At 39.5% G+C, this 24175-nt stretch overlaps 2 protein-coding genes across 2 annotated transcripts in view; one reads left to right on the forward strand and one right to left on the reverse strand.

Annotated features, from left to right (window-relative positions):
- The window catches only part of CES1 (carboxylesterase 1), a 561489-nt gene that overhangs the window by 181148 nt on the left and 356166 nt on the right, over positions 1-24175 (forward strand). The window lies entirely within an intron of this gene.
- Positions 1-24175, reverse strand: part of LPCAT2 (lysophosphatidylcholine acyltransferase 2) — a 77923-nt gene that overhangs the window by 26244 nt on the left and 27504 nt on the right. Inside the window, exons 9-11 of the mRNA XM_007532710.3 lie at positions 14126-14208; positions 9931-10056; positions 6324-6477 (exon numbers count right to left, since the gene is read on the reverse strand). Coding sequence (XP_007532772.1) covers positions 6324-6477; positions 9931-10056; positions 14126-14208 — 363 coding nt within the window. The remainder of the gene's footprint in view (positions 1-6323; positions 6478-9930; positions 10057-14125; positions 14209-24175) is intronic.

A 24175-nucleotide genomic window follows, 5' to 3' on the forward strand; every position in this document is an offset into this window, starting at 1 on the left:
ACCAGTACCACTACATCTATAACAGATTATCACCTAGTAACATTTAGTAGATGGCTACTATTTTCAGTCTACAAATATATTCAAAGCTGTCATCAGTTCCCCTCCATCCTCCATTTCTGCCTTCTAACTGACACTCAGTTCTTCTGGCATTAGTACGTGCTTTGTTTAAATATTAAACAGGGAAAGCGTGTATATACTTTAACACTTTGGCAATCCAACATTTTTGACTGTTATAAACTTCAGTAGAACCTTTATTACTGTTTCACATTATGTGAAATGAATGCATTTCTTTGTTCTGCGTTTTTTCCTTTCTGCTCTGTTCTTGGTATTAGTTCAAATGTTAAAGCGTGAGTGCCAATAATAACAAGCATCCTTACTTGCCCCTTCCTGTTTAAGAAGGTCTGACTGTTGTAAGATGCAAATCTTGTGCACATCCTGAGTGCACAGGTGATTTAAATGGTTGAAAATAAACAGTCTTTCTAAGTAGGATCAGTGAACTTTTCTTTTCAGTTGTATAAGTTGCCCTGAAAGGCTGGGGCCACATGTTTAGTAAAGTCAATAAAAAAAATTACTATCTGATTTTTTTTACAGAAAAAAACAAAACAAAACAATCCTCCAGACCCCACAAATACAGCTTTGCTGTCAGTGAATTTACATATTGCTATGGTGATGTATTTCCATTAGAACATTAAACTGAGGGTATCATGCGATGTAGTATAGAATTAGGACTCGCTGGGGCTGGGAGGTGGTGTACTTGGTGATGTGTACATGTTACAATGTGCAAAGGCCTGGGTTCAAGTCCCCAAATGCAGGGGGGAAAGATTCACAAGTGGTGAAGCAGTGCTACAGGTGTCTCTCTTCCTCTCTCCCTCTCTATCTTCCCTTTCCCTATTAATTTCTCTCTGTCTCTATCCTATAAATAAATAAATAAAATGCATTTTTTAAAAAAATGTATGATTTGCTATTAGCAAGAGGCAGCTATCTTGCTATATTGTCTAACTCTCACCAAAGATGACATGTAAACGGAATTACTGGAGGACTTTGTCTTAGGCACATAAGATCCTGCTTGTAGATCATCACAAAACTCTACTCAATAGTGCTTTGCTCTTAAAGGACACAAATGAACAAGGATGCTGTTATGGCCACTGCAAGATATTATTCTAGTTGTAAAATTGTGCTGTATTGACTTCTGATTTATCTGACATTCTTCTTTAATACCATTAAATTTATTTAAGTTGTTGCTGCTTAAAAGTCTAATATATTATTTTAATGTTTTTTTATATTTATTTATTTTCCCTTTTGTTGCACTTATTAAAATTGTTGTGGTTACTGATGTCATTATTCTTGGATAGGACAGAGAGAAGTGGTGAGAGGAGGGGAAGACAGAGGGGGAGAGAAAGACAGATACCTGCAGACCTACTTTACCGCTTCCCTACAGGTGGGGAGCCGGGGGCTCGAACCAGTATCCTTATGCCGGTCCTTGCATTTTGCACCACTGCCTGACTCCCAGTCTAATATATTTTTAAACCCACTACTTAAAATTGAAACAAAAATATGAATAATTTGAGAGGTTACTATTTTAAAATATTGTCTCATCTGGAAATTTCTCTAATTTCAACAAAACTCTAATTCAGGGAGTTCAGCATACAATCATGAAAATAAAGAAGCCAAACTAAATCTAAATATAAAAAATGGCTGTCCTCCTCCTCCTCCTTGACTAATGAGATGGAATCTCTTCAAAGGAAATTATCCTAAACTAGTAAACTATGCCATGGTTGTAACCAATAATACCATGTTGGGACTTTCAAGTTACCTGCCATCAAATAACTGAAAATCTAATGGAACTTATCAGGAGCTGAATAAAGAGCATATTTCTTTAGGATGAACTGAGACAAACATCATTATGAAGCTTCCATAGACAGGAGTATATATTAGAAGGAAGCATACAGGAAAGCATGTGGAAAGATATGAGGTCTTAGGGTTGGGCGGTAGCACAGCAGCTTAAGTGCACAAGGACCTGTGTAAGGATGCTGGTTCCAGTACCTGGCTCCCTACCTGCAGGGGGGTCGCTTCACAAGCAGTGAGACAGATCTGCAGGTGTCTTTCTTTCCCCTTCTCTGTCTTCCCCTTCTCTCTCGATTTCCCTCTGTTCTATCCAACAACAAGGGCAACAAAAATGGGAAAAAATGGCTTCCAGGAGCAGTGGATTCATGGTGCAGGTACCAAGCCCCAGAGATAACTCTGGAGACAAAAAAAGGGGGGGGGGAGAAGAAGAGATATCAGGTCTTTCCTCCATGTCCAAACCACCAACTACAACCACATTCAACAGGATAGAATAATAAGGGAAAAAAAAAAAAACAGCAACAAGGGAGAAAGGGAGATAAAGTAGGTAAGAGACATGGGAGAGGCTATGGGAACAGTTGGCACTACAGAAATTTATGGCTACAACAAAAGCAACAGGAACACCCCACCCTTTCTCTTTCCCACCCTTCCTCCCCAACCCGCACCCCTCATTAAGCACTGGATTTAACAAGATAAGCTACTAGGGAGAAACAAACTATGAAGTTACCAAACTTCCTTGTCTTTCCCATCAGACACTTCATCTAAATCACTCAAAGAGACTTGAAAAAACAAGCCTAGAATGGAAGTGGTGTCTGTGTACAGGGCGTGGCAGCAATTGCATAATTCAGCTGCTCCAAACAGAAGTACATCTTCACAGGCACACACAGGCGGTATGATCAACACAGAAAAGGAAAAAAGAAAGACAAGACAAAGATGGAGAGGAGAGAAGAAAGGTGAAAGGACGGAAAAGAAGGTCAAATGCTTTAGCCATTAATTTTCCAGATGCTTCTCTCTAACTTCTAGGACACTAGAGATCAAAAGAAAAATGACTTAGAGACCAGTCTGCGGTTTTATTTCCAAAGCCAAGTTATGCCATACCAAAAAAGGGAAGACAATTTGCAAGTATAATTGACTATGTGAGTTGATTGATGCCACACTGGCAGAAATGTGTTTGATAAAATGGACTTTAATAACCTCCTAACTGGGGAGCCAGTAGTATTCTCTAGATTAGAGTGAGTCAGTCTGGCTGACTGGAGTAATTTTAATCCTTGGTTTAACCTCCCTTCTCCCCATATTGAAATCTTCCCATATTTAAGGGTGTTCCAGAAACAATGACACTGTTAACAGGCTTTATCATTCATCAAGAGGCAGAACTGGCATTATAAAAAACTCTATAACTATTAGTTCAGAAAGTTTTACACCAGAAGACTGGGCAACCTCTAGAGATATTATTTTAAAATACTGACTAAAATTTTTGGTGTCAAGAATGCCTATGTTGTGCTTTAAATTTAGTTCTTAGTCCCACTTTCATATGACTTTTCATTTCCCCCATCTCCTGTCCTTATTTGTATGTCCCTGTCATAGTCTTTCCTGTTTCACTAAGTTCTTATTTATAGAAACGTAAAAAAGGGAGTCGGGTGGTAGCGCAGCAGGTTAAGCGCACATAGCGCAAAGCACAAGGAGCAGCACAAGGATCCGGGTTCGAGCTCCCGGCTCCACACCTGCAGGGGAGTCACTTCACAGGCGGTGAAGCAGGTCTGCAGGTGTCTTTCTCTCCTCGTCTCTGTCTTCCCCTCCTCTCTCCATTTCTCTCTGTCCTAACCAATAATGATGACATCAATAACAACAACAGTAATAACTACAACATTGATGAAAAACAACAAGAACAACAAAAGGGAAAATAAATAAATAAATAAATAAATATAAAAAATAAAATAAAGTAAAGAAACTTAAAAAAAAAGCTTATCTAGCTTCTAGAGGAATTCTGGAAGATGCTATATAATTTCACAAAAATACTACTAGAAGTTAAGTACAATGAGAAATTCCTCTTACTTTCCAACTTGTATGGTTACATTCAATAACTGATATCTCTTTTCCTCTAAATGTTCATTGTGTTACATAGTAGTATGGCTGCAGTGTTACATTATCATTGCATGGCCAAGGAAAGATTATTGTATACTGAAAGCAAGCTCAGAAGAGAGGCCTGGGTACTATCAATAGAAGGTTGCTTAACTATGGCATCATAGATAACAGTTCATACAGGAGATCATTAGGAATATTACTGTGCTTTGAGAATGAAGAAAAAAAAATCCCTGTCCTGGTTTGTATCATCAAACCACAGTTAAAAAATAAACACACACACACACACACACACACACACACACACACTTTTTTCAGTGGCTAACAGAAAACTGAAACTTCTGATATCAGTCAAGATAAAATTACCCAGTTTCTCTCCTATCTCTATCTCCCCTACTTGATGACTAACAGAAGCTCTGGACAAAATGTAACTATCTCTGGATAAAAATAAAACATAGAAGGAAGGTTGGTGGGGAAAGTCAAAGCTTGAAAAGTAGCCAGTGAAGCAAGAAAACCATACAGGCCAGAATATATTATTTCACTGTTGCAACAAAAACTACCTCTTTTTGTAAAAATCATGTGTTTATTTGTTTATTTAACAGAGAGAAATTGAGAAGGAAAGGGGAGATAGGTAAAAAGACAGAGACACCTGCAGGCCTGCTTCACCACTTGTGAAGCTTCCCCCCTGCAGGTGGGGACTAGCAGTTTGAACCTGGGTCCTTGTGCACTTTAATGAGAGTGCTTAACTACTGTCTGGCCCCACAAAGAAATCTGGCCCCACAGAGAAAACTATCAACTGAGAATTCTGTCTCAACAAATGTATCCTTTAGGAAAGAATGCAAAGCGATGTCATTTACAGGTAAGGAAAGATACAGAGATCAGAATTCCAAATACTTCACCAAGTAAAATCAAGACCTACATCAAACACATGAAAACCCATATACAAATGCTTAGAAAAAAACTTATATTTAACAAATGAAATGTTCAAATAGTGAATACATAAATCAAGTATGGAACATCCATGCAATGGACAGCTGCTCATTAATAAAATTACTGACGAATGCTATAGAACAGTTGAATCTTCATTATGCGAAGTGAAAGAAGCCACACTCAAATCTATATACTACCTCTATATAGCATCTGGAAAGGGCAAAGCTAGAAAGATGAAGAGTAGACCAGTAATTATCATGGGTGAAGGGTAGGAACAGGTTTTAATTATAAAAACACTATGGGGTGGGTGGGCTGGTGGTGGCACACCTGGTTAAATACATGTTAACAATGTGCAAGGACCTGGGTTCAAACTCCTGGTCCCCAACTGCAGGGTGGGCAGGGGGCAGTGTTGCAGGTGTCTCACTGTCTTCCTCCCTATCACTTCCTTCCTTCTTGATTTCTGGCTGTCTCTATCCAACAAATAAATAAAGATAATAAAATTGAAAAAATAAATAAGATAACTACATATATATGTATTTTTAATTATTGGTGTTGTTATTGATGTCGTCATTGTTGGATAGGACAGAGAGAAATGGAGAGAGGAGGGCAAGACAGAGGGGGTAGAGAAAGATAGATACCTGCAGACCTGCTTCATTATGAAAAAACACCTGTGAAAAAAGCCCCCTGCACGTGGGGAGCCGGGGGCTTGAACCGGGATCCTTACACCGGTCCTTGCGCTTTGCGCCACGTGAACTACAAATATTTTCTTTTTTGCAACTGTTACTATCTTGAATGTGATGGTGATTATATACTTGTACACATTTGTTAGAACTCAAAAAAAACTGACCAGAAGTGTGAATTTTACTGTCAATTTTCTATATTAAAAGCAAACTGAAAAGTAGAGAACTTGAAAGCTTGGTGTATTTCTTCATATAATTCAGTTATCTAACTGCATGCATATTCACAGTAGAAAACTGTAGTCCCACTAGAGTTGCAAATGACTGAGTTTTAACTGAAAACTTCATTATAAAATATTTGAAAATAAAATATAGTGGATCCTCAACACTCTTTTTGGAGAGTCCAGGAACCTTCAGAATAAACAGCACCACCTATGCCACCAACGCATGAGATTTGGCATAAAATTTTAAATTCTTGCCAATGACATAAACCTTTCTGGTTCCATATTATAAACATGGACACATAATCACAATGTTTATCTCTGACTTGCTGCTTAAAATTCACAGGCACTATTATAACAGTTGCACCACATGCACTATTCCTTACTACAATGACAACTCCTACTAATCAGGAGACAAGCAAAATCAGGCAATAAAACCATGGCTCAGTCTTGTTTATTCTGACACTGGCCTAACTAGTTTTCCTAGTGCCTGGTATACTGATTTCTGCTCATTTATTTATGAGGGTTGGCAGAGTGAAACTGTTTTCATGTTAAATATTAAATGTTAACCTACCCTGTCAAAGAGTGCAAAAAGTTGTTTTAAGACATCTGAAACAGGCAACTTTAAGTACTCGGCAAATTCTTCAATTCCAATCCTTCCTCCTTTTGAGGAACTTGCAATAGCTGCATATTCATCCAAGTGCTTCCGAATGCCATCCCAGTCTAGTCTAAACCAAGAAAAAAATTGTAAATACATGTTATTATTCCTTTACCACACATAGGTATACTTCACGAATACTGCTTTCACCATTTGCTTGAGAGAAAATATTTTAAGTGTTAATTTTGAAAAAAAAAAAAAAAAGAAATGTATATTTTAAAGCACATTCTCCAACATGTACACAGCAGGGTGATTTTCAAAAAGATAGCAGCATAACTGTAAGCATCCCAGATACCTTAGGGGGTAAAAAGTAACTGAGAAGACTGTGTTATGATAATAAATGACTCATGAAAAGAAAACACATTTTAATATAAATATTATTTAGGTGAATAGTACTTTTTGAACTGTTTTTAAAAATGCATTTCTTACTTTCAAGGATCTTCTAGACTGATCATTCAGATTTAGCAAAATGTTTTGATGGGAGATCCTTAGATTTTATATAAATATTTTTCCCTGATATAAGTTATGAAAAAATCAGGGTGATAAAACAATGGAAAGTATACTTTAGCTTGAGCCACATCCTGTGTTTGTCTTGTAGAATTAAACAGGTGATTTAACACAGTCTTCTTCTGAAGACTATCTGAATTTTCTAAATCTACAGGAGCATTGTATACAAAACATCCCAACATTTTTGTTATCTAGCAGATGTGTGCAACATCTATGCACCAGTTGTCAAAACATTATTTTTAATATTAAATTTTAATGAAATAACTGGTTCTGCAGCTGCAGGAGGATGTTGAAGTCTAATAAATCAATTAATTAATTCTTCAAAACCCTAGTAAGGTTGAAAATGGAATGAACTACATAGAAGAAGGGAATCCAGGAAATTATACCATATTTGCCAAATTGTTCAAAGGGAATGTTCTTTGGCGGGGGGTGAGGTGGGATTAATGGTTTAGAGTAAATACAGTTGTTGGTACATGTGTAAAATTTCTCAATTTTCTGCAAAACACTCTCACCCCTGTTCCCCACCCCCACCCCCAGGCTAGATCCTCCTACCAGCAAGTACCAGGATCTGAAAGCTCCACCAACCCCAAGTCCTTTACTTTGGTACATTACACCAAAGTCAGTCCAAGTTCTACTTTGTGTTTCCCCTTTCTGTTCTTATGTCTCAATTTCTGTCCATGAGTGAGATCATCCTATATTTATTCTTCTCTTTCTGGTTTATCTAACTTAGCATGATTCCTTCAAGCTCCATCCAAGATGAGGCGATTCACCATTCTTAATAGCTAAGTAGTAGTCCCACAACTTTCTCATCCACTTATCTGCTGTTGAACCCCTAAATTGCTTCCAGGTATAGGCTATTACAAATTGTACTGCTGTGAACACAGGTATACACAGATCTTTTTGGATGGGTGAGTCTTCCCTAGGATATATATCCCCAGGAGAGGGATTGCTGGGTCATAGGGTAAATCCATTTCTAGCCTTCTGGGAGTTCTCTAGACTGCTCTCCACATGGATTGGACCAATTTACATTCCCATCAGTAGTGCAGGAGGGTTCATTTACACCTGCAATTTCTATAGTATTTGTTGTTACAGGAATGTTCTTTTTTTCTTTTTCTTTTTTAAATATTTTATTTATTTTATTTTTGAAAGAAATGCAGAGAGAGAGGGAGAGAGACACAGAGAGAATTACCAGAGCACTGCTCAGCTGTGGCGGGGGATTGAACCTGAGATTTAGGAGCCTCAGGCATGAGAGTCTGTTTGCATAACCATTATGCTATCTCCCCCTGCCCTCTTTTTTTCTTTTTCAAATAATTTTACTTGGGGGGAAATAATGGTTTACAGGACAGTTGTTAACATAAGGGTATAATTTATCTCCCTGAGATAGGTGTCTGCACACCATTCCCACCACCAACTTAAGTCTTTTTCCACCATTGTGCAGCAGGTCCCCCTTCCCCTGCCCCCATTGCCCTATCCCAGAGTCCTTTGCTTTGCTACAACACACCACTTTTCATGTTTTGCCCTGTGTTTCCCTTTCATTATTGCCTCTTAAATTATACCTATCAGTGAGATTATCGCATATTTGTTCTCCTTTTGGTTTATCTCATTAGCATGATCCCTTCAAGTGCCATCCAAGATGAGGCAAAGATGATTTCATGGGGCTAGGTGGTGGCACATCTGGTTGAGCGCACACATTACAGCATGGAAGAAATCGGATTCAAGCCCTTGGTCCCCACCTGCGGGGAGGAAGCTTCACAAGTGATAAAACAGTGTTGCAAATGTCTTTCTTACCCACTCTAGCTTCCTCTTAGCTCTTAATTTCTCTATATCTCTATAAAAACAAATAAAAAGACGATTTCATTATTTCTTACAGCTAAGTATTATTTCACTGTGTAATGATAGCACAATATTCTTATAGTCACTTATCTGTTGTTGGGCATCTGGGTTGTTTCCATATTTGAACTATTACAAACTGTGCTGTTATGAACACAATCTTATCTGACAGGTGTTTTTGTTTTCTTTGGGTAAATCCAAAGGGAACTTAGTGTAAACCATTTATACTAGACCATAAAAACACATAGGAATAGTTTGGATTTTTTAGTTCTAGATAATAAAAAATCCTTTATTGGTTATTCAATATTAACATTCATAGGTTCTGGGTTTGTATTTTATTAATTATGTGGTCCCAACATATAGTATCTCAGTTAAAATACACTGCACAAAAATCTTAGTATTTTGAATTTTTAGCATGTGCTCTGAAAAAACAGGCAAACATAGAATATTTAAAATGCAATGGTATTTAGATTTGCTATTCTATAACTCAGTTCATATTTCACATCAGAAATTATCTAATTATGATTTTTTTTTTTTTTTTTTTGCTTTTCTGTCTCCGGGGTTATTGCTGGGACTCGGTGCCAGCACTGTGAATCCACTGCTCCTGGAGGCTATTCCCCCCCCCCATTTTTGTTACTCTTGTTACTGTTATTATTGGCGTTGTTATTGATGACGTTGTTGGAGAGGACAGAGAGAAATGGAGAGAGGAGAGGAAGACAGAGAGGGGAAGAGAAAGACGCCTGCAGACTTGGGTCACCGCCTGTGAAGCGACTCCCCTGCAGGTGGGGAGCAGGGAGCTGGAACCCAGATCCTTATGCCAGTCCTTGCGCTTTGCACCACTTGCACTTAACCTGCTGCGCTCCACCCGACCCCCGGTATCTTTCTTGGAAGGTAGCAAGACTACTCTGAGCTTATTTCTGAACGGGGGGTAAATCTGTACTAATCCATCTGTACTATCTCCTGGTCTCCTCCTATGATCAAGACACACATTCCTGTGCTAACTGTATTTGAAAAACAAGAGTAAATGAACTAAATGGGAAATAGATTCACAACCTTGCCTCCCTCATAAATACTAGGCAGGTTCTAAAGCTGGGCAGTAATAAAACCAAGGAAAAATTAAAACTCAGCCTTTCAGATCTCTTTGGTGTATTTTAAATAAAATTTAGCAACTTTAAGATGTACTTACTTCAATTTCCGACTAATTTTAGTAAATTCCACCAGCCCAGCTTCCATTGGCAAAGTCAGTTGTCCTGCTGAAATCATCAATCTGCAGTCTTCATAAGTATGATCTGTTACTGGAATTCCCAGAGATCTGGAAGTATAAAAATTCAAATTGAAATTGATAATTTTTAAAAGTAATGCTCTTTTCATTAGGCTAAACTTATCAATAGACAGTAAAGGGAAAGGCAGTCACTTTAGCTTTTTAAAAATTTTTGCCAGAGACATTTCTCTACTTTACAGACGTCCAGTGACCAGAGTTAATCTGGTCTGCATGCTTCTGTCCATTGACAATTTTTTAGCTATAATAATTATGTTTTTTCCTTCCTTCCTTCCTTCCTTCCTTCCTTCCTTTCTTTTTTGTTTCCATGGGGCTCAGTGCCTGCACTATGAATCTATTGCTCCAGGAGGCTATTGTTTCCCTTTTTGTTCCCCTTGTTGTTTATTATTGTTATTGCTGTCATTGTTGCTGGATAGGACAGAGACAAATCGAGAGAGGTGGGCTTTGCTCCATATGGGCTTAACCTGCTGCGCATCTGCCCAGTCCCATAATTATAACTTTCTCGTGGAAAGTTATGAGAAGACCTACGTTCAAGTCTGTCTCTATGTTTAAAAATCATATTTATTTATTTATTTAACCAGAGCACTGCTCAGCTGTGGCTTATGGTGGTGCAGAGGACTGAACCTGGGACTTTGGTGCCTCAGGCATGAGTCTCTTTGCATAATCATTATGCTATCTACCCAGCTAGGTTCAAGCCCTAGTGAAGTCTTTTTTTAGCCTCACTTTTCTCATCTGCACATAGGAATAACTACTCTACTTACTTCACAGGTAAATATCAGGATAAACTAACACTACCTGTGAAAGAACTGTTCAGTCAAATAAGTGACAGCTATATACATTGTGAGTACAGTCTATCCAAATTGCTAGCCATCTGCATGGTTTCCTCTTCTAAAACTAAAACTAAAGTCCTGGGCTCTAACATAGTGAGTTGTCCTGCCAGCCCCGATACCTCTTTCAGACTCAGATATCTACCTTCTTCAAAGGGGAGCAGAACACCCTCTACCTGCTCAAAGATTTAATAATAGTGAACTAGATTTGGGGGAAAAATGTATACAATTAGCAGGAACTTGAGAAAACACAGTAGCAGGAAGGAAACCTGCACAGTACATAAAACAATTTCCTGAAGCTTCTTCTTCACTATGTTTTTATTTACCAGTATTCAGTAGAAAGCATAATGCTGGTATCTTCACTATATTTGATTTTATTGAATCATTGTAAAGAGCATAAAACTTTCAATGAATGCAATAACATTTCTTTTCTAGTTCCAACTAGGTTACTTTTGACTAATAAATGTTTTGGTGTAAGAATAGATGAGAAGGCAAATAAAAATTAAAAATACTTCAGGTATTCTAATCATTCACAGCAGAGCATAGCAGTTAAGAGGCTGGGCTTTGGGAACTGACGTTCAGATATGAGTACCAGCATGGATCCTCACTACCTGCCATGACTTTGTGCAAACTATTCAATACTTACCCCTGTGTATTAGCTTCCTCATTTGCCTCAGAGCTGCTGAGAAGATTATGTTAAGTAACAGAAATAAAGGGCCTAGCAAATACTTAGCGGTCAATGTTTATTAGAACCTTATGTCTACTTTGATCTTTGTAATTTACAAATGCCTTCATCATATACTTCCGTGCTAGAGTCACAAAATAACAAAAGCCATTATAAAGGTAAATGAGTGTTGGGCTAGCTTCGCGGGCGGGAGAGACGACCAGGGACTCATGGCTGAGTGGTAGGCAGTTCAGTCTTTATTCATTGTGGAACGCAGTGCAATCTCAGCTATCTCTAATCACAATCTTGTCCTTATATATCCTGAGGTGGAAGAGTCAGGTCCAAAGAGGATGTAGGTAGGATAAGGGGTGGGGAGAAGGAAAAAGCATGCAAAACAATGAGGATTAAACCCATGCCCTGGAGGCAGGGCAGTGCTTAGTTAACAGTGGTTATGTAAGTAGAATACAGTGTTAAGCAGGGGGGATTAAACCAATGAAACAGAAGGGGTCTTAGAAGCAGAATTTAGAAGCATACCAACAAAAGAGGAATCTCATTCCCACTTCACATAATGGAAAAGTTATTTATCCAGGGTTGTTCTATTAAATGAAGATTTTCTCCTTGCCTAAGGCGAAAATCTTTCATACATAAACAAATTGATAACTTTTTCAAGTCTGCCTATACAAACCTGTTATTTTATTTTTTTGATATTTTGGGGATCCCTAAGTATCTTATATAAATTATCTCAGTTCTTAATATGTCTTCATTCCTAATATTGGGATATGAGCTAGCCTGAAAGCTCAAGAATAAAAGGGAAGAAGGTAATATGAAAGTAAATCTTGTGACTGGTCTAGAAACTAAAAACAAGTACACTCAGGTCAAACAAAATGTATGGGTGTATGTATGCAGATGTATGCATGTATTATTTGCTGCCCATGTTTCTTCTACAGCTTTATGCCAGAATTATTCCACTGTTTCTGGCAGACTCACTGTTTTACAAAAAAGGGGAGAGAGAGAGAGAAATGGGAAGATAGATAGATAGATACACACATAGGAAGAAAAGAAAGAAAGAAAAAAAGGAAGGAAGGAAGGAAGGAAGGAAGAAACTGACAGAGAAAGGAAGGAAAGAAGGAAGAAGAAAAAGAGGCAGAAACAGAAATATCATAGCACTGTTTCACTACTTATGAAGCTTCCCTTTTTCAGGGTGCTCAACTGAGGTAGCCCAGGACTTGAACCTGAGTCCTGGTGTCTGGTTAAAGTGTATGCTCCTACTGGGTGAGCTGTCTACCAGTTCTACAACATTGATTTGTTTTTTCTATGCCTTAATTCTTTTTATGAAAATAAAATTATCCTGCTAGGAAATATCAGTAGAAATATGTATATGTGTGTCTGTGTGATTATCTATAAATATAATAGGATGTATATGTGCATATATAGTCTCATTAAACAGTCAAATTCAGCTCTGTAGCTAATTTCAGAGTTCCCACTGAGCTTTTACTAGAAGAATAAATACTACTGGCCTGTTAGTGCTAAATCTGCTCCTAGAATGACTGTGAGCAGTGGTGAATGAGGAAAGGGTAAATACCTGGAGGGCTCTGAGATTGTGGTGGAGAGGACAGTTTAGCACTTTTTTTTTTTTAGTTGCCACCAGGGTTATCACTGGGGCTCAGTACCTACGTGACAGAAACCACTGACCCCAAAAGCTGTTTATCCTTTTTAATTTTTCCTTTTATTTATAGGGCAGAGAGAAACTCAGAGGGGGAAGAAGAGAGAGAAGAGAGGGAGAGAGAAAGAGAGACACCTGCAGCATTGTTTCACTGCTCACGAAGTGTCTTCCTGCAAGTAGGTACCTGGAGTTTGAACCCAGGTCCTTGCCCGTGGCGATATGTGTGTTCAACTGGGTGTATCACCACCCAGCCCATTTAGCACACCCAGCCCATTTAGCACACCCAGCCCATTTAGCACATTTCATTAATGGACAGAGCGTGATCTATCTAAAAAAATAATAATAATAATAATCAGAAAAAAAAAAACTCCTTTAAAAGCAGAAAAATATTTGTCTTATGTTTTATAGTTTGTAAAATCCTAAGTTGATAATGATCTGTCTCTCTACCTTTTTTAAGAGGATGACATTTCCCCTTCTCCATTCTGGCATATACTGGGTCCACTTGCAAGCTTTCATTTTTCTGGTATGATAATCATCAATGTCTTTGAAATCCTCAGTCCTGGCAACCATATGGAAACTAAGGCGATAGGAGTGGTAAAGCCAGGAAGTGTGGCCTCTACCACAAGATTTTGTCTGACAGCAACCAAGCCAGCTTGAGAGAATCTGCCCTGTGGAAAGCACTGGCCAGTCTCTTCTGGCTGTTGTCCCATCCTGTCCCCCTTCTAGCAAAAACATATTTTCACTAGTTTGGTGTTGTAGCTGGGGAAAATATTCATAGATTATTTCACTTGTCCATGTTCTTAAGTGCATTGTTTCACTTAATAAAATGAAGTGTGGAATGAGGTCCTCAGGGGAAAAAAGAAAAAAAACAATAACTCTGAAACTATGCTTGATTCCATTTACTAATAATTTCAAGACTACTTATAACCACACATAGGTAACACTTACTCTGCCATTAAATTCCGGACTCTACCAGCAAAAAGGACAGGATCATGTTTTTCTTCATCACTTGGCACCTGCACAGGCATAAACTGAAAGACAAATACACCTTTCTGTAACAATTCTTAGGTCTAAGAGACTAAATGCTAAATAAATGAATTTACTAACCATCATTATATTAAGCCCCCTGCCTTTCTAGAGTATAGGCTATCTGGAATAATGAAAAGAGCAGTGGGATGAACTCAGAGAATCCTACAGAAGCCCTGGGCCATCCTGTGTGTGTTAACTATTCATGAAGACCTGAGTTCAAGCCTCTGGCCACCACATGGGAGCACTGCTCAAAAGACGAAAGCTTTGCAAGCAGTGAAAGGGTGCTGAGGTAGCTTGCCTTCCTCTTTGTCTTCTTCACCCCACCTTTTTTTTTCATCCTCTAGCTGTAAAATAAACAAACAAACAAACAAACAAAACAAAACAAAGTCTTCTTAACGTAGTGAAAATAGTGAAAACATGCAGACATGAAGCCCCAGCAGTGAGGAAAAATAAATATTTGTTTTCCCCATGTAGGCAATCTTCCTGGAGAATAAGAGGATAAGATGGGATTGGTATCATTTGGTCATTTGGTCAGGAGGCAGAGAAAAGTAGCCAAAGAAGCTTTACTAATTGTGACCTAATACTTGACCTTTGGTTTGAAAGGATGAGCATGATTGCATCAGGAGTGACTGTTTACTGAGTTACAGCTCTGAACACCATGTTAGGTACTTCATGTGCCTCATTTCACCTCTATAATCTATTGGGAGTTTAGTTGTTAGAAACTGGGGCTTGCAAAAATTAAATTTCTACATGAAGGTGAAATTCTGACTTGCTCAAGATTTCATGGTTTCTTTACACTTAACAAACATTTTTCAGGCAGTTATGATACCTCGGATACACTAGACACTACACTAGAACTCTGAAGACATGGCAGTGGGGTATCCCAGGGCATAGATGCAGGACAAAGTGAGCCAATTCACCAATGAGAACCACAGTCCACTTAACAACAACTGTGCTCAGGACACTCCATATAAAAGGTTCTCAAGAGTTTAGGGGATGCAGCAACCTGGTTGAGCACACGTCTTACAGTGTACAAGAAGTTGGGTTCAAGCCCTCAGTTCCCAGCTGCAGGAGAAAAACTGCAAGAGCAGGGAGTGCAGCGGTAGTGCAGTGGTTTAAGCGCATGTGGCAGGAAGTGCAGGGACCAGCATAAGGATCCCGGTTCGAGCCCCCGGATCCCCACCTGCAGGGGAGTCGCTTCACAGGCGGTGAAGCAGGTCTGCAGGTGTCTTTCTTTCTCTCCCCCTCTCTGTCTTCCCCTCCTCTCTCCATTTCTCTCTGTCCTATCTAACAATGACAACATCAGTAATAACAACAATAATAACTATAGCAACAATAAAAAACAAGGGCAACAAAAAGGGAGAATAAATAATTTTTTTTAAAAATTGCATGAGCAGTGAAGCAGTTCCCTCTCCCTCTCCCACACTACTCCTGTAGTTCCCTCTCCCTCTCTCTCTCTCTTCCACACTATCTTCCCCTTCCCTTTCAATTTCTATCTAAAATAAAAAATATATATTTTCAAAAAGGCTCTTGGTAATTCCTTCAGGCTAGCTATGCCATTTCTGTTTGATTGACTAAAACATCCGACTCAGAGGTTCAATGATTTAAGGCACATACCAGTGGTGGGGCCAATGATTTGAAAAATTGCCATATGTCACCACTTTGGAACTTATGTGGACCTGAGCTCTAACCTTTGGGCAATGGTGACTCCTAGATGAAGCTGTCGGAGCACAGAAATAATGTGAGCAGGCCCAGAATTTTGAACAATGACTTCGGGGGTAGGGAGTAGATAATAGCCAAAGAGGAAGAGGATAAGAGCAGGGGAAACTGTAAAAGTGGCCTGTAAGGGACAGTACAGACCTGAGTTGAGGGAGTGAGGATGCAGAGCACACCATGGACTCAAATGGGAGTTTTAGGATCAACTGGATGGGAGTTAGAAGATAATGTGTTGGATGTCCTTCTGCTTTCCGCTGTTATTTTATGAGCATCCTCTCCATGTGGACAGAAGTATGCTACATTGTCTTAAGCCGGCAAAATCATTTGGCCTTGATGTTTCCTCTCATGTCAAGTGAAACAGTTTGACTAGACTATGATCTCCAAGATCCTCTCGAACTGAAATTCTCAAGTCTAGCTTTCCACATAGTATCCAGTTGTAACTTACTATGGAAAAAATAAACTAGGCCACCAGAGGTCCCCCTATCATTTATGTATTCAGAACTACAGCTATGTATAAAAATTCTCTCCATCCTGTCCTACTAAAATCTCTTATATTTGTGAAGTATGAGATCCATGAAGAGAAAATGATACATTATATAAAGGGGCAGGAAATAATAAATTAATGTTTATAATTACCCTGTAAATTTTAAAGTCAACTGACTTATAATATACTTAATTTACAGGTTGTAAAAGCAATACAAGGAGTCGGGTGGTAGCGCAACGGGTTAAGCGCATGTGGCGCAAAGGGCAAGGACCCACATAAGGATCTTGGTTCGAGCCCCCGCCTCCCCACCTGCAGGGAGTTCCTTCACAGGTGGTGAAGCAGGCCTTTGGGTGTCTTATCTTTCTCTTCCCCATCTGGTCTTCCCCTCCTCTCTCCATTTCTCTCTGTCCTATCCAACGACAACGACAACAATAATAACTACAACAATAAAACAACAAGGGCAACAAAAGGAAATATAAATTTTTTTTTTAAATGTAAAAGCAATACAGAAAATCCTGAAAAATAGATTGTTGTGACACTTCAATTAAACATAATACAATGAACTATGGGCTTGGCTCCTTCTTGTGCCCGGTAATATCTTCCACAAAATGATTTCCTTAATAAATCTTATATTGGCATGGCATTTTATTCTTGAGGACAAAAATTCCACAGAGAGTGCAGAATAATTAAAAGCCTGGATTTGACACTCCTGGGCCTTGGAAGCCTCCATACCTCCTGAGGAATAATTCAGTGGAAATTCTAATAAAAGCCTGCCTTTCCTTGGATCAGACCTTGCCCTCTACATCACATTTACATTTTGTACCAAGACATCCACATCTGGGGCTCACAGTTTGAGTCTTTCCTATTTGGGAAGGAAAGTCAACCAAAGAGAGGAGCATGTGGTTTTTATCAGCTACTATTGTCCCCTAACATGCCTCTAAATACCCCAGTGACTTCAGGACTCCAGTTTTCCTTTCCACTTACATCTTCTCCCCAGGAATCACAGTGATCACCCATCTCATATCCTGGCATTACCAAGGTTATTCTTTCCAACACTTTAAGGCTATGAAGACAATCATGACTCTGATTTCCTTCTCTGAGTGGGCTGGGGAGATAGTATAATGCAAAATCACTCTTACTCCTAAGGCTCTGAGGTTCCTGGGTTCAATCCCCAGCATCACTATAAACCAAAGCTGAGCAGTGCTATGGTCTCTCATTCTCTCTCTGTGTATCTCTGTAGTTCATATATATAATATATATATGCCTCCAGGGTTATCACTGGGGCTTGGTGCCTGCACTATGAATCCACTGCTCCTGGAGGCTGTTTTTTTCCCCTTTTTGTTGCCCTTGTTGTTTATGGTTGTTGTTGCTACTGCCGTTGTTGTTGTCATTGTTGTTGTTGTTGGATAGGATAGAGAAATGGAGAGAGAAGGGGAAGACAGAGAGGAGGAGAGAAAGACAGACACCTGTAGACCTGCTTCAGCACTTGTGAAGCAACCCCCCTGCAGGTGGGGAGCCTGGGGATCAAACTAGGATCCTTGCGCTTTGCGCCATGTGTGCTTAACTTATTGCGCTACTGCCTGGCCTCTAAATAAAATAACTTTTTTTTTTTTCCTCCTCCAGGGTTATTGCTGGGCTCGGTGCTCCTGGAGGCCATTTTTTAAAAAAATGGTAAGCTTTTTTAAAAAAAAAATTTTATTTATTTATTTATTTATTTATTCCTTTTGTTGCCCTTGTTGTTTTATTGTTGTAGTTATTATTGATGTCGTTGTTGGATAGGACAGAGAGAAATGGAGAGAGGAGGGGAAGACAGAGAGGGGGAGAGAAAGACAGACACCTGCAGACCTGCTTCACCGCCTGTGAAGCGACTCCCCTGCAGGTGAGGAGCCGGGGGCTCGAACCAGGATCCTTCCGTTGGTCCTTGTGCTTAGCGCCACCTGCGCTTAACCCGCTGTGCTACCGCCCGACTCCCGAGGCCATTTTTTTCCCCCTTTTGTTGCCCTTGTTGTAGCTTCGTTGTGGTTATTATTATTGCCCTTGTTGATGCAATTCATTGTTGGATAGGACAGAGAGAAATGGAGAGAGGAGGGGAAGACAGAAAAGGGGAGAGAAAAGATAGACACCTGCAGACCTGCTTCACCGCCTGTGAAGCAACTCCCCTGCAGGTGGGGTAAATAAAATAACTTTTAAAGATTAAAAAGAAAGAATTTCCTTCTCTGAACAGCTTTTTAATCGGGGTCCCCCCACCCATTATCTGTTAGTATTTACATCTCCTCTAATCTGATCCTGCATAGACTGTCCAGCCTGATCATCCTCACAGCCTTCTCATTCTTGATCCATTTCCTCCTGGCTCTGTCTACCTATCTTCAAAGCACTTTAGGAATCATGCATTTCCACATGACCTTCCTGTCACCAACATTTTTTTCCCCTTTGGCCACACTCATGATGCCAATCACAAACTCTCGGGCACCTCTCCTGATATTGCCTTCCTACTGTTGCTTAAGACTACTCGTAAGTGTGAAGGAAAGGTAGAAACCATACTGGCTGAGATCACCATAAATACACCTTAGATTTTATAGGTCCTTATAACTGCCCATCAATGTTCTTTCCATAAGGAGGACACATTGCCTGCAAATACACAGTGCTTTATTTGCTTTTGCCTAAAGCCTTTATCTTTTCAATTCCATGAAAGCTGCCAAAATAGGAGCCCATTTCCTTGATGCATGTGTGAAGGATGAGGATCAAAGCACTTAAATGGACCTCGAGAGCTTGTTTGGAGGTTCCAGCAGGGGATCACAACTACTCTCAGACACTTCACTGAAGACTGGTCTACCTGTATTTGGGAAAGGTCGTCCTCTAAGCTAAGAGTTAGCTTCAGGAGGGATGCACATGGAACAGTGGGGGAGAAAGGGAACACCTAGATAACCCACCCAGGTGGTCAATGAGGTAGTAGAGGTCACAACCAGATCACCCTCACATCCAAAAAAGCATAGAAAGGGCTCCTCATTGCTGCTCAGCTAGCAATTTATGCTTCATTTAGGCCTGCTGCCATCATATTGACTGGGTTGTGCCTGGCCCAGGGTCCTCTCAAGTTTCCTCTGAATTTTTCTCATGTGCCTGAAGATAAATCCTCCAAAGGGGACTCAATGATTAAGGTCTGGCAAGATAGCTCACCTGGACAGTGTGCCTGCTTTGTGATGCATACCACCCAGGTTTGAGCCTGGCCTCCACTGAGCTTAAGGAAACTTCAGTACTGTGCTATCAATTCCCCTCTCTCTGAGAAAGTTGTATCAGAGTGGTGAAGCCCTGGAAATGAAAATAAAGCCATAATAATAAAAATTCTGTACTGGAAAGTTTCATCAAACAGAGAAGATTGATTATATTCCTGGAGAAAAGGTGAGATGTCCACATCACACCCACACTTTACTTTCCTGACTGTTCTCTTAAGGGCCCATATACCTTTCTTAAAAGTTATTCACAGTCCCCCTTCCTTCTCTCTATTAAAGACATAGTATACAAAATTCTCAAGTTTCATTTCTTTTGGGGTATTCACTATGATTGGGTATTACCCTGTGATGTCTTTCTGCATGAAATATTTTTTAAACTGGGAGTATGGACCGACCAGTCAACGCCCATGTTCAGCGGGGAAGCAATTACAGAAGCCAGACCTTCTACCTTCTGCAACCCTCAACGACCCTGGGTCCATGCTCCCAGAGGGCTAGAGAATGGGAAAGCTATCATGGGAGGGGGTGGGTTATGGAGATTGGGTGGTGGGAATTGTGTGGAGTTGTACCCCTCCTACCTTATGTTTTTGTTCATTAATCCTTTCTTAAATAAAAAATTTTTAAAAATGATATATTTGTATCTCTTTCTTTGATTAACCCACCCGCTAGCAATTTATTTTATAGGCCTGATAGAGGGCATTCTCTTCTCTCCTGCAACAGCCCAAGTGAACATCTTCACTTACTTTTCTCAGTGTACCTGAAACTAGATGTACATCTCCATTCTTCTCTCCCCTTCAATGTCTTCTGTTTCTTCATCATCCTGTCCCGGGTATAGCATAGACTAAAGGGCATGTTCTAAACTTCTTGTTTGCATTATAGCCCCAGAGCCTCCTACCTCCTCTTGGGCCTGAGATTATGCCTAAGATAAAGTCAAAATTCCTCAGCGTGTTATTGAAAGCTATTTCTGGTCCAGAGATAGTCCTTCACATGAAGACCTGGTGGCAGTAAAACTGGTTTACCCCTATTTCCTGACCATATCAAGTGCATTCCTCTCTACTAAATAAGTGACCAACAGGAAGAGAAGGAGGAATATTGATGGGTGAGATGTAACAATCAAACTTTTTTTTCCAAATGAAAGTCATTTTAATAGATCAGTCTTAATGAACATAGGGCTCTAGTTCTTGTCATGATTATTTTTAAAACTTCAAAAAGATAAAAATGCAAAAGAAGGTCTTCTTTTCTTTTTTTTTTTTTTTTTGGTAACTAGAGAATCTGCTCTACTGATTGAATTAAAGTGTTTTAAATATACTGTTCAAATTGGAGGACTAATGGTTTACAGTACAGTTATTGACACATGGGTAAAATTTCTCATCTCCCCATGACAGGTGACTGTAAAACACTCTCCCTCTTCCCCAACCTCTCTCCCCAGTCTAAGACCTTTTCTCTCATTATGCACCAGGACTCCAAACCCTTCAACCCCTTCCCTGTCTTTCTTCTCCAGAGTCAGAAAGGACTTTATGAATACGCGTTTTTGCTGTTTTTTTTTCTTTACCAAAAGAGCAGAAACATCTAAAGATAAAGGAATTAAGTTGATGTTTACCAAACACTTCTTATATGAAATCTGTTTTAAAAAATCATATTTTAAGAAAAAATCCTTTTCTATTACTTAAGACATTGTACTTCCCATCCTAAAGTACTGTAAATATAATTTTATCCAATAAACTAAGAGTTTTGCAAAGTCATTTATCTAAAGCAAAATATATCTCTATAGACTACCCCCTTTTTTTATTTGCAAGAGAACAGAGGGATTTGCAGTCACTATGCTTTCAATTCGAGCTGAGATATAGGCTATGAAAAAGGAAGTGGTTTGGTCAGTGTGAAAGCCATGTTTCCATCTATAAACTAGTTGCTTCCCACATTGAACTACAGAACACAGTGTGCTATAAGTGTGCACTTAGCAAACTTACATTCTGTTTCAGAAAATAAACTAGCAGGCTCTTAATTTATTATGCTTTGTTTGGGAGATGCTTCTTTCTGGTTATCTTATTTTCTATACCCCTAACGTAAGTATGCTTATTAAGTGAATTTATGAAGTAAATCACTGCAAAAACAAAAAGCGATCACTAAAAGACACTTTAAGCACATCCACTAGCCCTCATTATGACCCAAACAAAGAATTTCAATAGAACCACTTTGTACAGACTCAAGGCATCACTGTTCAGGGATGCCAGGAGCCCAATTACATAAACATAGGACTTGGAACTTAATAATATTTTTAAGAGCCAAGAACTGAGAAAATAGTAACCTTTCAAAAACAACTTTCTGTGTACTGGAAACAAAAGGAAGGAAGAGAAGGGGGTAATGAGATAGTCCTAAATACTAGACTCTATTGATTTTATATAGGCAGGTTGATGTCATTAAAAAATCTGATGATTGTGAGTCGGGTGGTAGCACAGCGGGTTAAGCGCAGGTGGTGCAAAGCGCAAGAACCAGCAGAAGGATCCTGGTTTGAGCCCCGGCTCCCCACCTGCAGGGGAGTCCCTTCACAGGCAGTAAAGCAGGTTTGCAGGTGTCTTTCTCTCCCCCTCTCTGTCTTCCCCTACTCTCTCCATTTCTCTCTGTCCTATCCAACAACAACGACATTGATCATAATACAACGGCAACAAAGGGGAATAAATAATAAATAAATTAAAAAAAAAATCTGATGATCACCACTAATGAGGTGAGGCTTGGAAAATAAAGGCTACAGCAATCAACACACCAGACTGTCTTGTCACTTATAAGAGCAGAGTTAATTCTGGTGTACTGTGTAAACTGGTGGACTAATTTCATTTTTCTATATGTGGCTATCTTGCAGTAGGGAAACTGAAGATTCAGAACTCTGTTGATGGGAATAGTGTGGAACTATACCCCCCCTGTTGACATGTAATTTTGCAAATCAATATTAAATCACTGATAAAATTTTAAAAAACTAATAATAAATTAAAATAATAGGGGGCCAGGCAGTGGCACACCAGGTTACGTGTACACAGTATGAAGTGAAAGGACCCACACAAGGATCTGGGTTCAAGCCCACCTGCAGTGGTTCAATTCACAAGCACTGAAGCAATTTTGCAGGTGTCTATCTTTCTCTCTCCCCTCTATCTTCCCCTCCTCTCTCAATTTCTCTCCATTCTATCCAAAAAATAGAGAAATAAAAAAATAGCTGCAGGGCAGGGGTAGATAGCATAATGGCTATGCAAAGAGACTCTCATGCCTGAGGCTTCGAAGTTCCAGGTTCAATCCCCAGCAACACAATAAGCCAGAGCTGTGCAGTGCTTCTCTCTGTGTCTTTCTGCATCTCTCTCAGAAATAAAATAAATAGGGAGTCCGGCAGTAGCGCAGTGGGATAAGCGCAGGTGGCGCAAAGCGCAAGGACCAGCGAAAGGATCCTGATTTGAGTCCCCGGCTCCCCACCTGCAGGGATGTCGCTTCACAGGCGGTGAAGCAGGTCTGCAAGTGTCTGTCTCTCTCCCTTTCTGTCTTCCCCTCCTCTCTCCATTTCTCTCCGTCCTATCTGACAATGACAACATCAATAAGAACATCAATAACAACAACAATAAAATAACAAGGGCAACAAAAGGGAATAAATAAATAAATATTAAAAAATAAAAAATAAATAAAATGCTTTAAAAAATAGCTGCAGGATCAGTGAATTCCTAGTGTAGGCACTGAGCCCCAGTGGTAACCCTGGAGGCAAATAAATAAATAATTAAAATAATAAATGACAAAAAAAAAAGAGCAGACTATTCAAAAGGCTTCAATGTCCAGCAGTTCATACACACACATACACACACACACACACACACACACACACACACACCAGAAAATGAATTCTATGTTATAAATGATAATTAAGATTTCCATCAATTTTAAAGAAAACGGAGAAAAGAGTGCTTCTTGAACAACCAATACAATTGAAGTTGGAAAGACTAAATATACTGGAATTTCCAAGCTACGTGCAGGGCAACTCACCCTGGGCTTTTTCACACCTGGTGGAAATCTGGAGCCTTAGACACAGAATCCAGCTTTTAAGATTCTTGAAGCAAAGAGTGCATGTATTTATTTAGTGTCTTAAGGGATGCAGGTTCTACCCAAGTAATGGAGAATCAAAACATTCAAACATCATAAAGTAGGAGTTTTTTGGGTGAAAGGTAGCAACGGAAGTCTGAACAAAATAAGAATAAGAAATAAGGATACTGATGCTTGTGGCACACCCAGTAGAGTAAGCATTTTATAATGCTCGAGGATCCAGGTTCAAGCTTCCAGTACCCATCTGCAAGGGAATGCGTCATAAATGGTGACGCAGTGCTGCTGGCACCTCTCTCCTTCTTCCTCTCTCTCTTTCTCTTTCTTTCTCTGTCTGTCTCCCTCCCTCTCTTTCTCTCTCTCCCTCTCTACCACTCCCTTCCCTCTCAATTTCTCTCTGTCTCTAGCCTAAATAAAATACTTTTAATAAAAAATATTTTTTTAAAAAAGAATATTGAATCTGAAGTCCATAAGTTC

Source organism: Erinaceus europaeus, chromosome 2 (assembly GCF_950295315.1).
Source record: "Erinaceus europaeus chromosome 2, mEriEur2.1, whole genome shotgun sequence".
In the NCBI taxonomy this organism is placed as follows: domain Eukaryota; kingdom Metazoa; phylum Chordata; class Mammalia; order Eulipotyphla; family Erinaceidae; genus Erinaceus; species Erinaceus europaeus.